Source organism: Tupaia chinensis, unplaced genomic scaffold, assembly GCF_000334495.1.
Source record: "Tupaia chinensis unplaced genomic scaffold, TupChi_1.0 Scaffold146687_1, whole genome shotgun sequence".
Lineage (NCBI taxonomy): Eukaryota > Metazoa > Chordata > Mammalia > Scandentia > Tupaiidae > Tupaia > Tupaia belangeri.
In genome coordinates, this window is record NW_006206544.1 from 4,326,620 (window position 1) to 4,341,491 (window position 14,872).

General features: G+C 39.2%; 1 protein-coding gene across 1 annotated transcript in view; it reads right to left on the reverse strand.

Moving 5' to 3' along the window:
• Positions 1-559: 559 nt before the first annotated feature.
• FRRS1 (ferric chelate reductase 1) overlaps positions 560-14,872 on the reverse strand; it is a 48,463-nt gene continuing 34,150 nt past the window's right edge. Inside the window, exons 11-16 of the mRNA XM_006169020.3 lie at positions 13,792-13,878; positions 7,508-7,605; positions 7,198-7,256; positions 6,506-6,649; positions 3,890-3,951; positions 560-3,813 (exon numbers count right to left, since the gene is read on the reverse strand). Of these exons, the coding sequence (XP_006169082.1) occupies positions 3,721-3,813; positions 3,890-3,951; positions 6,506-6,649; positions 7,198-7,256; positions 7,508-7,605; positions 13,792-13,878 (543 nt within the window). The 3' untranslated portion in view covers positions 560-3,720. The remainder of the gene's footprint in view (positions 3,814-3,889; positions 3,952-6,505; positions 6,650-7,197; positions 7,257-7,507; positions 7,606-13,791; positions 13,879-14,872) is intronic.

Consider the following 14,872-nt stretch of genomic DNA (forward strand, 5'->3'; position numbering starts at 1 on the left):
CCAGCCCAGTTCCTGCAGTCTGCTTTCTTTTCTATGGACTTGATTTTGGATATTTCATATAGGTGGAATCATATAATTGTTATCCTTTGTCGCTGGCTTATCTCATTAACATAATGTTTTTTAGATAAATATCAAATATTTTTTATAAAATAAAAAGTACACATTTTACATGAAATAAGTATTAAAATTCAGCATAGTAATCAACTGAAAAGATATCAACATGTTCAAAGCAAGAACTTTGCTGTTACCACTTTCTCCTGTCTCACAATTGCTGAGAGGAACTTTGCAGATGAAGGAATGAGACTGAGACAAGACAAGTAACTTGCCCAAGGACACCTTGCAAATCAACAAGTAAGCCCACATACTTAGGCCTTCCAACTCCAGATCTTTTTTTTTTTTTAAGGTTTTTGCCATAGGGCACATGCAGTGACTGGAAGAGAGAGAGAGAGAGAAACTGAAAGTGAAAAATCACCACCACCACCACCACCACCCCCAGGGGATGACCACACTGCAATCCCTTCTCCTCCATTTTACTCTCAGAATGTTGGGCATGCATGCACATGCACCCAGCGTGATTTTCAAGTCAGTGGGTCTGGGACTCAAACCACAGTCGACCCTGTGGGAGTCCAGCACCTTAACCACCATGCAACTTGCTGGCACCCCCAGACCTTTTTCATTTACAAGATCAGCTGCCTCTCATACCATCACCACTTTTGTAAGGGTGGCCAGGTGAAGAAGAGACCCAGGTTGGATAGAGTCAGGAAAGACTCCAAGGAAAAGAAAGAGCTGGAGTCAGAATGTGATAAACCAGCTTCTGCTAGGAAGAGAGGAACAGAAAAGGTATGCCAACCAGGAGACTATCAGTGACCTGGATGCAGAGACGAGTTTGGTGGGGGTTGGGCAAGGAAGAACACAGCAGGATATGAAGAGGAACAGTGAGTATCCTAATCTGTCATTTGAAAATAATTTAGAAGAATCTTTTCTTTCATTACCATCTATAATGGATTATCTTAAACAAAGACCTTTGTTCTTTTTCTTTTTCCTTCCTCAGCAGAATACACAGATAAATAGAATTTCAGCCAAAAGCTACCTGTGCCCCCTGGAGCTTCCTGGTTGGCATGTGCTACCTTTGTCCTTTCTGACTGGATCCTGGACTGGAGCAGGATGTGAAAGGGATGAGGTGTCAATTAGCACCATTAGAGCCAAAATTCCTGAGGAAAAAAACAAATAAGCACCAAAGCTAACTGGATTCATTTATTCAAAAAGACATGCCCTTTAAGATGGATTTTCATAAACCAGAAAATAATAAAATTAAAATAATAAAAATTAAAATAGCCTCAGTTATGAATTCTGCCCCAAATATCATTTTTCCAGAATTTATTTCATTTTTTTTTGAAATGCATGCTCATACTCATCTTTAATTTTATAGGGCATCCCTTCTTTAAGAAGAAAACAGGATTTTGCTCACTACTTTGCTAAAGATAAGGCATTTACTTTAACAATAATTCCTATCAAAAGAAATACTTTTTTTAAAAATCTACACAGATTCTTTATTATAAAAGCAAGAAGAAAACTGACAGAAATGAAGAATAGGCATTTGCAACTTGTGGATACCAGCCACTCCTAAGCAAAAGAATCATAATTTGGTCTTCATGAAAGATTTGGTTTATTAAGATTAAATGACAGGGCCAGCCGGTGGCACGATGGTAACACGCTGCTCAGTGACGCTGGATCCATATGGAAGATTATGGGTTTGGTTACCCAAACGTTCCAGGGACCTGCACATTTGTAATCAGGGCTGAAAGGAAAGGCTGGGGAGGGACTGAGGCATGGGACCCTGCGAGGGTGCTTGTCTTTCTCTTCTCTCTCCGTCTCTATCATGAAAGAAAGACATTTTAAATGAAAAACAAAAGAGTAAATGACAAAGACTTCTTTGAGCAACTCTGTATGTCAGTTAATGAAGTATCAAAGTAGCAAAAACAACTGAATCAGTGAAACTGAAAAGTTAAAATATCTTAGCACTGAAAATCCAGCAAGCTCACATCGTTGAAAGCCAAACACACATAGTCTCATCTTTCCCCTAAAGTTTTTTTTTTTCTTGTCAGATATGGAATAAAACAGAGAAATTCATTAACCTTTAAACTCCCGATAATGGAAAGTTGGAGGAAGACATCTCAGCAGACATTTAACTTGCTATACTAAATTTTTTTTTAAGATCTTCAAAAGAAAAGTTCAGGCTGTTAGTAGCAAGGCATCTTCAAGAACATGAACACAGAGTTCACATCTAAATCCCAAAGCTACTTATGATAAGCACCTGTTTAAGGAACAAAAACAAACAACTTCCATATCATTTTAAACAGTAAAAGGATACACAGTTGGGGCTATCATCTACACCAGCTAGAAAGGAGGTTGTAGAGCCCAGCAGAATCTGTAACGTCATCAAAAACAACACCTAAATAAGAAAAGTATGACTCCCTGTTTTATTTTCCAAACACCAAGCTTTGTTTATTTCCTTTCCCTAAGATAGCTGTATTCATTTGTCACAGAATCAGGGAAATGTAACCGGAACTATATAATCAACAGGGGGAAAAAAAGCTAGAAAATAATGTTGGCCCCTAATGTGAGTTTCTAACCCATAAATATGACACACACACATTAAAAAGAAGAAGAAGAAATGTTTCGAAAAAGATTAAGAGTTGGTGGAATTTAAGGAAAAGCACCACACAGGGAAAACAGGAACGAAGCAGTACCTCGGTATGATAGCGCCACCCACTGGCTTAATGTCCCCATAGCATATAAGACACCTCGTCATAAAATAGAGGATTATTTGAATAGAAAGGAAAATACTGACTATTCTGATTTATTAGACTATCAGGAACTTCTAACAAAACAGAAGCACACATTTTATTTACACAATGAAAGAAAATAGCTGTTTAACTGTTAAAAATGTTCACAGGGTGAGTTTTATCACCTTTGAAATGTAAATCTACAATGTCTAAAGGCTATAAGGACTTAAACTTTATAATTAAAACAATAAATGGGCAAAATGTCATTTCATTTCTGTAGCTGGATATATAAAGAGAATCTTTAATTAGAAGATGCATACTTGCATTTCATTGCAAAGAAAGACGTTACAATACTCATAATATATTTAAAGGTTAATAAAACCTACCATGGGGTCAGCCCCACTTCCACTTTTAACAGGGAAGTAAAAAAATTAAGAAAAGGCCATATTCAAAAATGGACTGAAAAACATAGTTTCTATTTAAAAAAAAAAAAGTACAGAGACCATTCAGACAAACCACAAGGGAAAAAAACTTTTTTTTTTAAATACCACAGCACCTTTGAAGTCCAAAATTTATTTATCTTAATACAACTTCCTTTTTACCTCAGTGACCTCTGTTTTGCTTTTCCAAATCATTCTTATTTATTTTTTTCAATGCTAGAATTCTTAAAATCTTGGCATTTCTCTTCAAGTACAACCTTCCCTTTAAAACTGAGAATAACGCACAAGGGCTTGATGTGAGTTTATAATCCATATGACCCTCTTGAATGTTCATCTCTTTTAAAAACCAGATTTCATAATTCCTCTATAGACATGATCCTGGCCTTTCAAATTAGAATTCATAAATATACCCCAGGCAGTCAGTACAGGCTTCAAGTTTCTTTGGTTTGATGATAATTATCCCATGGCCTACGACAGCCCAAGATTTCACTTGCTCATAGATGGTTGATTGCAGATAAGAATATGATGAGAAAAGTCACATTTCCACAGACATAAATTGCCAACACTGCCTTTTTAAAAGCATGACCCTGGAAGAAAAATAGAGATATAAAAGCAAGTACTGTCATTAAGCTTTTTGTCAATAAACAAGAAAAGAAAGCTTACCTCTGCTTCTGCCGTAGTAAATGACTGAAGGATCTGAATTCTAACATCATCCAATATTTCAACTGTCAAGAAGAGCACAGGTTTATAAGGATAGTGTTATGTAAGTAAACTTTCTAAAACAAAAAGTCCTCATTTTACTGTTCACCAGTTTTCATGATGTAAATTTTCCTATTTCAAGCTGCTAGACACTTAAAGCTCTTACAAATTTGGACAAAGTGGGTAAAAGTGTGGCCATAACACACATTTTTCAAAGGACTTAAAATATGCCCTCTTCTCATCAGTAAACACCACATCAAAGTCCTAATAATCTGAACATCTTGGTTTGGGGTTTTTATATATAAATAATTTCATACACGTATAGTGTACCATATGACATTTTAATATATGTACACATTGTGGAAGGGCAAGTCAAGCTAATTAACATATGACAACAATCCAAGTTTTGAGCACATATGTATTTTAAAACAATAAACCATACTTCAGTGGTTACCAAAAGTCCCATGTATGAAACCCTCTTATGAAACAAAAGTGGCAGGACAGATCTTCACAAGTCAGCTCCCAAAAGTCCCCCAAACCCCTAGATTCACAACATGTACACTAGACAACAAAGAATTTGTGTTTTAAGAAGGCTACCTTCACTTATTTGGGGAGCCAAGAACTACACAGAACATGCTTAGCCCAGAATCCAAACTAGCTTAAACTGCTCTCTATTAATTTCTCCACTCCTAATTGTGGCTATAGGTACCTTGACCCTGCCTGGTACTACAACCAAAACAGAACTTGCACTAGAGACAAAGTAAGTCTTTCCTATCTAGTGGGTCATTAGGAAAGTCATGAATTTTTGCATAGAAAAAATAGGTCATGACTTTCCTGACAACCTAATGGTTTGCCAACTAACTACACATTTATGTACATGGCAACCCAAAGCATGCCCAGCACAGGGAAGTACCTCAGTGACAGCACACAGAGTTTGCCAAGTGGTTAAAAGTTGTCTGTAGCGGGACCAGCAGTTGGCATAATGGCTATGTCGCTGGACTCCCCTGTAGTCGACCGCGGTTCGAGTCCTGCACCTGGTGGCTTAAACTCACGCCAGCTGTGTGTGCATGCGTGCCCAAGATCCCGAGAAGAGAATGGAAGAGAAGGGATGTGGCATGGCCATCACCCCTGAAGGGTGATTTCTCGCTTTCTGTTTCTCTGTCTCTCTCTGTCTTTCTAGTGAGCACATGTGCCCTAGAGCAAAAACCTCTCCAAAAAAAAAGAAAAAGAAAAAATAAAAAGAAATACCTCCTTCTAAATGTTGGGCTGCTCAAAAAAAAAAAAAAGGAAAAAAAAAATGTGTCTGCAGCTTTGTTGACTTTAGGGGTCTCTTCTGCCACCCCAGAATCCCCTCAGCATCAAGCTTTCAAAGTTCCCAGTGTGTATTAGCTCCAAATTAGACCATGCAAAGTAAATGAAGACAGTAAAGAAGATTCTTCCCTAAAACCCAAAATCTTTCTCTCTTATTTTACTTACAAATTCTAATACTAATGAATGTAAAATTGAAGGCAGAAAATTTCACAATTTCTGTCATTGGCTGAGTAATCACAATAGAAGTTTTTAATGAGCTACCATGTAATACTTAACTATTACTATCAAAAATGAATTACAGGGAACCAGCAGTTAGCGTAATGGCTATGTCACTGGACTCCCACGTAGTCGACCACGGTTCACGTCCTGGACCCGGTGGCTTAAAACTCACGCCGGGCGCGTGTGCGTACGTGCCCAAGATCCCGGGAGGAGAATGGAGGAGAAGGGACTGCGGCGTGACCATCCCCCCGGGGGGTGATTTCTCGCTTTCTGTCTCTATGTCTCTCTCTGTCTGTCTGGCGAGCGCACGCGCCCTACAGTGAAAATCTCTCCAAAAAAATAAAAAAAATGAATTACAGGGAACCAGCAGTTGCAGTTAGCGTAATGGCTATGTCACTGGACTCCCATGTAGTCGACCGTGGTTCGCATCCCAGACCCGGTGTCTTAAAACTCATGCCGGGCGTGTGTGCGTGCGTGCCCAAGATACCAAGAGGAGAATGGAGGAGAAGGGATTGCGGCATGACCACCCCCCCTGGGGGGGGGGTGATTTCTCTCTTTCTGTCTCTATGTCTCTCTCTGTCTGGCGAGCGCACGCGCCCTATAGCAAAAAAAAAAATCTCTCCAAAAATAAATAAATAAATAAACAAACAAATAAAAAAGATTAAAAAAAATGAATTACAGGTTGAATACTCCTTCTTTGAAATGCTTGGGAACAGATGTGTTACAGATTTTTTTCAGATTTTAGAATATTTCCATATACATAATGAGATATCTTGGGGATGGGACCCAAGTCTAAAGACAAAATTCATTTATGTTTTGTATATACCTTAGACACATAGCCCAAAGGTGATATAATATACATTTGTGCTGCAGTGTTTTAAACTACGACCTGTCACATGAGGTGAGGTGTAGAATTTTTCATTTGTAATATCATGTTAGCATTCAAAGTTTTGGATTTGGGACCATTTCTAATTTTCACATTAGGAATATTCAATCTGTATATCACCAAGGTGATTCAACCTAAAATGGCTTTTCAAGCATGTTCGTTACCTTTTCGAGAGAGTCGGTAAGCATGTATCTCCAAAATAATTTCAGTCCCAACATGCCAGGCTACAAATCCAATCATGGCATAGGTTTTCCGTGGATAAGGAAGATTCAGTCCTGGTAAATCCATTCCCAGGAACATGGCTGCCACTGAGTATAAAATAAACGTAAATATTATGTATATATAGATAAATACATATACATACATATTTATGTAGTCCCCATAGAGAGATCATTGTATGGGTATATGTGTATTCTATCAAGTATAATTTAGTGTATAAGAATATACTAAAAGAGAGTTTCTGAGATGAATAAAATTAATACTTAAGATCTGGAGATGGAGAGCTTGGGCCCAACAGCCCACCTCAACCCAGCTCAAAAATGACCCCAACTTGAGCTGCACAAATATCTGGCTGTCAGCATAGCTTATTCTGCCGGCTAAGACAAATGCTGAAAAAAAAAAAAATTTTAAAAGGAGTTTAAAGTCATTTTAAAAGCCTTAAACCTGAACCGAAATAATGACTTAAATAGTTACCTCTAGAAATTACTTTCTGGATTTCAATGTTTAAGGCTGATTTCTCCTCAACAACCAATTACTCCAATTACTAATGCATCTAAAAATCATTTAAGCCAAATTACAACTTGCAATATAAACAACCAGCAATTATATATGAATAAGTGGCATCACAATTACTTACCTGCTATTATTCTAGCAGCTGTTCCCATACTCCAGTGAGTCCAGTTAAACATTTGCCTCCTACCAAAATAAAGAACCAGTCACCAATCTTAAAAGTGATGGAACTACAATTAATTCCCAAGAGAAAAAGGATGTAATTTCCCTTACTGCCTGGGAATTAGATATCTGAAATATATTTTAAAGACTTTCAAAGTAAAGACAATTTATCACTGAATTTTACAAAGTGCAAAATGTTTCCACTTGAAAAAGGGTTAGTCTGCCAACTAATGATATCCACAGTAAAAGCATTTATAGATAAAAGCTCGAAATACCTTGGGTCATGTATAGGTGGCCTGAAGGCTGCCAGAAAAGGCTGAAGAACTGCAATAGTCATCACTATGCAACCAAGGTAGGGGTGATAACCTGCATGCTAAACAAAGTTATGTCACTTTCATGGTTTCAATCTCTGTCATTGATTTTTAAAGTATTTTTAAGTTATTTTATTTATTCTAGAAACAAGAGAAAGAGACAGCATCCCTAACAGGGTCTCGACATTTCAATCCACCCCTAGTTTCAGCCAGCCCCAGATCAGGGACACACACATGCCCAGGGGACTCAGGGAGGTCTCTGTATGCAAACTGGTAACCTGCCCACCAGGGTCAGCCCTGCAGAGCATAGCATTTTACGGCTGTACCACTGTCTAGTCCCTGTATCATCAATTTAAATCCTCAAATTAAAAATTATACACAAAAATGATGCAGTGGCGCAGGTGGTGGGTGCCCTGTACAGAGCTGTAGTCATATGAAAAGACACTAGTTCCGATCTTGGGTTGACCAGAGCACTCCAAGTGCACCTGCGGGCGCACATATGATCCTGTCTGGCTGGAAGGCTGGGGGAGGATTCCAGCATGGGAAGACCCTGTCAAGGGTACCTGTCTCTCTCTCCCTGTCAAGAAATAAATAAATAAATTTAAAATCAATGGGGCGAGAACCAGCATTTAGCATAATGGCTATGTCGCTGGACTCCCACGTAGTCGACTGCAGTTCGCGTCCCGGACCCGGTGGCTTAAAACTCACGCCGGGCACGTGTGCGTGCGTGCCCAAGATCCCGAGAGGAGAATGAAGGAGAAGGGATTGTGGCGTGACCATCCCCCCTGGGGGGTGATTTCTCGCTTTCTGTCTCTATGTCTCTCTCTGTTTGTCTGGCGAGCGCACACGCCCTATAGCAAAAATCTCTCCAAAAATAAAATAAAATAAAATAAAATCAATGGGGCTGGCAGGCGGCATAGTGGTTAAGGTGCCAGACACCCACATGGCTGATGACAGTTCAAGTACTGGACCTGGCAGCTTGCTTTCTCACTTCTCCTTCTCCTTCTCTCTTTCTGGTCAAATTCAAAATAAATTAAATAAATAATTCTTTTTAAAATTTTAAGTTAATAATAATACATACAGATGTTTTCTTAAGTGTTTTAAACATTCCATGATGATGATAATATCGATGACAACACACAACGTTCACTGAATGAACACTCTGCACCAAACACATGTTACCCACATTATCTCTAATTCTCGCTACAATGCTTGACAATTGAGTATCAATATCCCAATGTGAGAGATGAAGAAACTAAGGCTCAGATATATGAAGTACCATGCCAAAGTCCACACCGCACATAAATGATTGTGGTGGACTCCATGCATAGAACACTGCCCCTCCCCACCAAGATATTAGTTGACCACTGACACTAGAGCAGCCATCTCCAGCCCAATTAGGCCTAGTTACTGTCCACATGTCAAAAGCAATCACGCCAATGTATTGTGATGATCTGTTTAGACCTGTGTTTCCCGACACTGTGTGTTCTATAATATTCTCTGCATCCCCAGAGCTTAACAAAGCCTTAGTCACTCAATAAAAGTCTGTTGATTAAGTGAATAATCTCTATAGCCACCGTATTAGAAAGCTTATCTCCTCTGTTAATAATGAAGCTCTAACTTGAGAAAAAACATTGACACAGATCTCAACAGTTTCTGCTACATTCCCGCCTTGGTGATGTTGTACACTTGCTCAAAATAGCGAACAGCTGGATTAGACCACTTTGTACAATGGTTTCACTTAAACATGTAGAAGAAGGACTGAGAAGATGCTCTAACCAAAGACGTGTTTAGACTGAGGGATATTATCTTCTGCCATCACTGACTCCCATGCTTAGGTAGGCTATAAAACTGTGTCCTAGAATAAGGACCAGTGATTGCTAAGCCATGACAGTAAGATTTTTTTAATACTTACTTAATTATATTTATTTAATTTGCTGTAGGATGCATGCACTCACCAGAGAGAGAGAGGAGGACAGAGGGAAAGTGAGAAAGCAACCTGGCAGAACTTGAACCACAGTCAGTCATGTGGGAGTACAGCCCCTCAACCACCACACCACCTGCTGGCCCTAATAGGAAGTCTCTATAAATAGAAACTAAAGGCTGGCAAAAGGACAATATAAAAACACTTTCAAGCCATGGATTCAAATATATATAAATAAAATTATAAATAAGACTATGAAAGTATAAAGTCTTCTACCTAACTTAAAAAAAAACAAAAACAATAACAGCAACAAGAACAAAATTATTGTATATGCTTAGAATGTACTGGAAACTATACTAAGTGATCCCAGTTAATTAACTCCTAGTCCTCAGGGACCAGCAGTTGGCGTAATGGCTATGTCGCTGGACTCCCATGTAGTCAACCACGGTTCGAGTCCCAGACCTGGTGGCTTAAACTCATGCCAGGCATGTGTACGTGCGTGCCCAAGATCCCGAGAGGAGAATGGAGGAGAAGGGATTGTGGCGTGGCCATCCTCCCTGGGAGTTGATTTCTCGATTTCTGTCTCTCTGTCTCTCTTTCTGGCAAGCACAAGTGCCCTATAGCCAAATCTCTAAAAAAAAAAAAAAAAAAAGAACTCCCAGTCCTCAAGGAAAACCAATGAGATAAATACTATACAACCTCCTCTTTTTTTTAAGACAGTTGGGGTTTTTCTGCTATAGGGCACGTGCACTCATTGGAGAGACAGACAGAAAGCAAGAAATCACCCTCTGGGGGATGGCCACACCATAATCTCTTTTCTTCTATTCTCCTCTCAGGATGTTCAACATGCACACAGAAGCACCTAGTATGAGTTTTAAGTCACCAGGTCTGGAATTTAAAGTACAGTCGACTACATGGGAGTTCAGCAATGTAACCATTATGCCACCTGCTAGCAACCTCCACTTTACAGACGAGTAAACTGAAGGGTAGGAAAGTTAAGTAAATTGCCAAAGGTGTCCCAACTAGTAAGTAGTGATATCAGGATGTCAATCCAAGTAGTCCAGCTGTAGACTAGTGTCCTTAATCTTTATACTACCCTATTCATAAACTGCAAAACCTTTAAGCTATAGCGTTACAAAATAAGCTTGTCCCAAACACCCGGAAAAAATAAGTTTCCAATGTCTCAATTCATATCAGAAAATCATCATTTCCTTAAAAAAGAGTAAGTCAACTAACTCATAAACTACCTAAAAAGCAGCAGGGCAGCTTTTTAGCAATATCTATGATCAATGATTCATCAAGCTTTTCCCTCCTAGTACCAGCCCAAACTCTGAAATGTTACATTTTGACACCAAATTCTGACATGATATAAAAGTGGAAAAGTCAAACCAAAGCACAGGCTCTAAACATAGGGATGTCACATATTCTCAATAAGCCTTGTTCATTTCATTAACTACCTGTTTACTGAGAACCTAGTAGGTACCAGAATCCGTCCTGAATGGACGGAATGCAGCAGTGAGCATACCAGTAAATTTCCCCACTCTTACAGAGCTTAGATACTAGTGTGGGAAGGCATACAAAGAAAACAATAGTAAATAAGTAAATTACATGAAATGACATGAGGTGAAGATTGTGATGGGGAGAATAAATAGAGAGTAAGGCTCTCTAAGAAGCTTTGTAAAGTCTATAAAGCAGGAGCATGTGTCAGGCTAGGTGGCATGGTGGATAAACTGGCTGGATCCTACATGGTGGACTGTGCAGTTCAAGTCCTAGAATAACTGACTTGAAAAACAAACCAGGTGCATGTGCATGTGTGCCTAGAATCCCATGAGGACAACAGAAGAAGAGATTGCAATGAGACAATCCCCCCCCTTACTTTCTCTCTCTCTCTGCTTTTCTCTTTCTCTCATCTTTCTCTGACAAGCATATATGCTCTATAGGAAAACTAAAAAAAAAAAAAAAAAAAAGAAGAAGAAGAAGAAGGAAGAAGAAAGAAAAGAAAAAAGAAAAGCATGCCTGGCATGATTGCAGACCATCAAGCAATCAAGCAGGCCAGTATGAAATGAGATGCACCATGTGGAGTGTAGGAGCAGATCAGCTCAGGGAATAACTGGGAGCCAAATCATGGAGGTCCTTTTTACTCTAAATAAAACGGAAAAGCATTAAAGAACCCCACTGGGGGTACAAGAATGACATGATGTGATTTGTACTTTTTTTTATCTTTTTTTTTTTTTTTTTTTTGAAGTACACTGCCTAATTTGTTGAAAACGGACTACATGAGCAATGACTGAAGTAGAAAGACCTGTTGGGTGGCTACTGCAATAGTCCAGACAAAAGATACTGGAGGCGTAAATCCACATAGTAGCTTCAGTGATGCAGTGAGAAGTGTTAGGTTACAAACATATTTGAAATAAAGTATCAATAGGGGCCAGATGATGGCACAGCAGTAAATAATGACACTCTGCAAGGCAGATTCACATGAGAAGGTTTCAGGTTTGCATCCTGAGACCTCTGTGAATACACTAGGCACAAGTGTGCCCATGATCTAGAGCTGGATAAAGCCAGGGGTGGACTATGGCATCAAGACCCTGCTGGGAGTGCACTCTATCTCTTTCTCTCTCTTTCTGTTTCTCTCTTACTCATGGAAGAAATAAAGATCTAGGCTGGAGATAAACATTTGAGATTAAGCCTCAAGTTCTTCATTTGTAACACAGGGATTATTATCAATATCTACTTCATGGGAGACTGTGTTAATAATACATGTAGGAACCAGCAGGTGGCATCATGGTTAAGGCTCTGGATCCCACATAGCTGAAACCAAGGTTTGAGTCTTAGACCCATGGTTTGAAAAACACACCAGGCAGGAGACTCCTCCATGACTCCTGAGAACTAGTGATTTCAGGGAACAAAGAGAAATGATTCTCTACTGATACCTCCAGCCCCTAAACTCGAGTGGTAGGGAGCCCCTCTAGCCTTCTCTCTGTTTCTGTCTCTCTCTGCCTCAGTCTCTGTCTTCTCATTTTTTGGTAATTTTTCCTTTTTAAAAATTTTTAAGGTAAAGTATTCTCTTGGCTTTCAGCCCCTCCTTTATCTTGCTAATAATTCCCTTTCCCCCTCCCATCCAGGAGAGGCAAGGGGCAAGCCTTCAGAAGAAGATTCCTCCATGGCTCCTGGAAATATATATATGTCTTCCAAAGACATAAATACATTTGTGTGTGTGAAACTAGAAATGGAAAATTATTGACAATAACGTGCATGATTAAGCCACTATGCAGTATATTCTGTATGGGAAATAACATTTTGTATGCTATGATGATGCTTAGGGAATGAATGTAAATTACTTAATTTTAAAAAGTTTCAGGAAAAAAAAGCTTATGGAAATACATGTAATGGGAAAACTATGTATGAATTTCAAAAAGTTTTTGTACCAAAATAAAAAAAAAAAAAAGAAATACACACCAGGCACATGTGTGTGTACCCAAAATCCTAAGAGGAAAATGGAGAAGAAGGGACTACAGCACAGTCATGCCTCCTGGGGGATTTCTCACATTCTTTCTCTCTCTCTCTCTCTGCCCCCCTCTCTGGCAAGTGTACTTGCCCTATGTCAAAAATGTGAAAAACAGGGACCAGCAGTTGGCATAATGGTTATGTTGCTGGACTCCTATGTAGTCAACCGTGGTTCGAGTCTCAGACCCAGTGGCTTAAACTCACACCGGGCACGTGTGCATGCGTGCCCAAGATCCCAAGAGAAGAATGGAGAAGAAGGGATTGCAGCGTGGCCATCCCCGCAGGGAGTGATTGATTTCTAGCTTTCTGTCTCTCTGTCTCTCTCTTTCTGGCGAGTGCATGCACCCTATAGCAAAAACATCTCCAAAAAAAAAGAAAAAAAGAAAAGGAAAAAAATATGAAAAACAATAATAATAATAATACATGTAAACCACTGAGCACAGTTAGTCACATGGTATGAATGCAACTTACATTAGCTTGTGGTAAGCATAGTACTAGTCAAAGAAACACACTTCAATGGTCTTGCTCCTTAGATACCACTCTCTGAATTTTCACTGTTCTATAGTGAAAAAAATCTCACTGAAGCTATAGTGCATATATGAAGTTTGATGCAACTTAAACATACATTTCATTACCAAGTAATCTCTCTACTGGCATCTTTACCCAACCACATGAAATAGTCATCAAAATGATTCAAAAAAGAAAGAGGTATACACACAGAAATAACATTTTATCCATCATTTAAGGATGAAGCAGCAATCTGCTTTGATAGCAAAGGTGGATTTACATAAAAACATACTTTCTAAGACACACTTACCCAGCTCCAGCCTCCTCTGTATACGAAAGGCATAACAAAAGCAACGCAGGTGAGAGCGGATGTAGTGAACATGAGCATCCGATGCACCTGCAGGGTGAAGTGACAAAGTGAGGAGACAGCTCGCTATGTATAAAAAAGAGGTTGATGTGACGGTGGGGAAAGGTGGGAGGGTAAGTTTCACTGAAGGTATGCATTCGACTGACATCTGGTCACAGTTAGTGATCAGAAGGAAAAAAAGTCTTCATCTAGCACTGAACTTGAAAGAAAACGCTAAGCAGCCATCCTCATCATTCAAAAGTATTTGCCAAGACTTCACCTGCACAGAGCAGCAGGAGTGGGTATTTCACACACAGATGAGAGGTACGTGCCAAGCCCTCCATTTGCTTCCAAAGACATTTATTAAGCTTCCCTACCAAGCACAGTGCTATACTAAATGCAATGAGTAGCAAGGAAAAGAAATTGCTGTCTCCTGAGAAGCTGGGGGTAAAACTGAGTAGGTAAGAGAAAAATATATGAAATGTGTAATTCATTGTACAAATCGAGACAATATGAAGAGTGAAAATAGGCATTGTTATTGATTACACCAGGATAAGTGGGGCAGACGATTTCAGGAAGAGTGGGATATGCAGTGACTTGATACATACACACACACCACGGTTTTAAAGATGTAGAAGATTTTAATTGATAAAGGGAAAAACAGTCTTCCGGTTGGGAATATCTACATAAGCAAATGAGAAAGAAAGGATGTACAAATAAGTGCGAGTGAGAAAGTTCATGCTCTTATAGTAAGAGGCAGAGACAGACAGAAGCAAGGGATGTTGCCATGGAGAAAACAAACAAAACAGATTGGCCCTGCAAGCCAACCATGAGAAATGAGTCTAGATAAGGTAAGCCTTAAGAAAACTACAAATGTATATGAATATGAAGTGTCAAGGATATTCTTTTGAAACACAAAAGTGTTCCAGTAAGCAAGATTATTTTCTACAAGCCAGCATGTACACTCTAACTCATGACATACTGACCTTCCAAGACACATGCGGATATTTACACTCCAGAACTCATGAAAGCTAAGGTTTGTTTG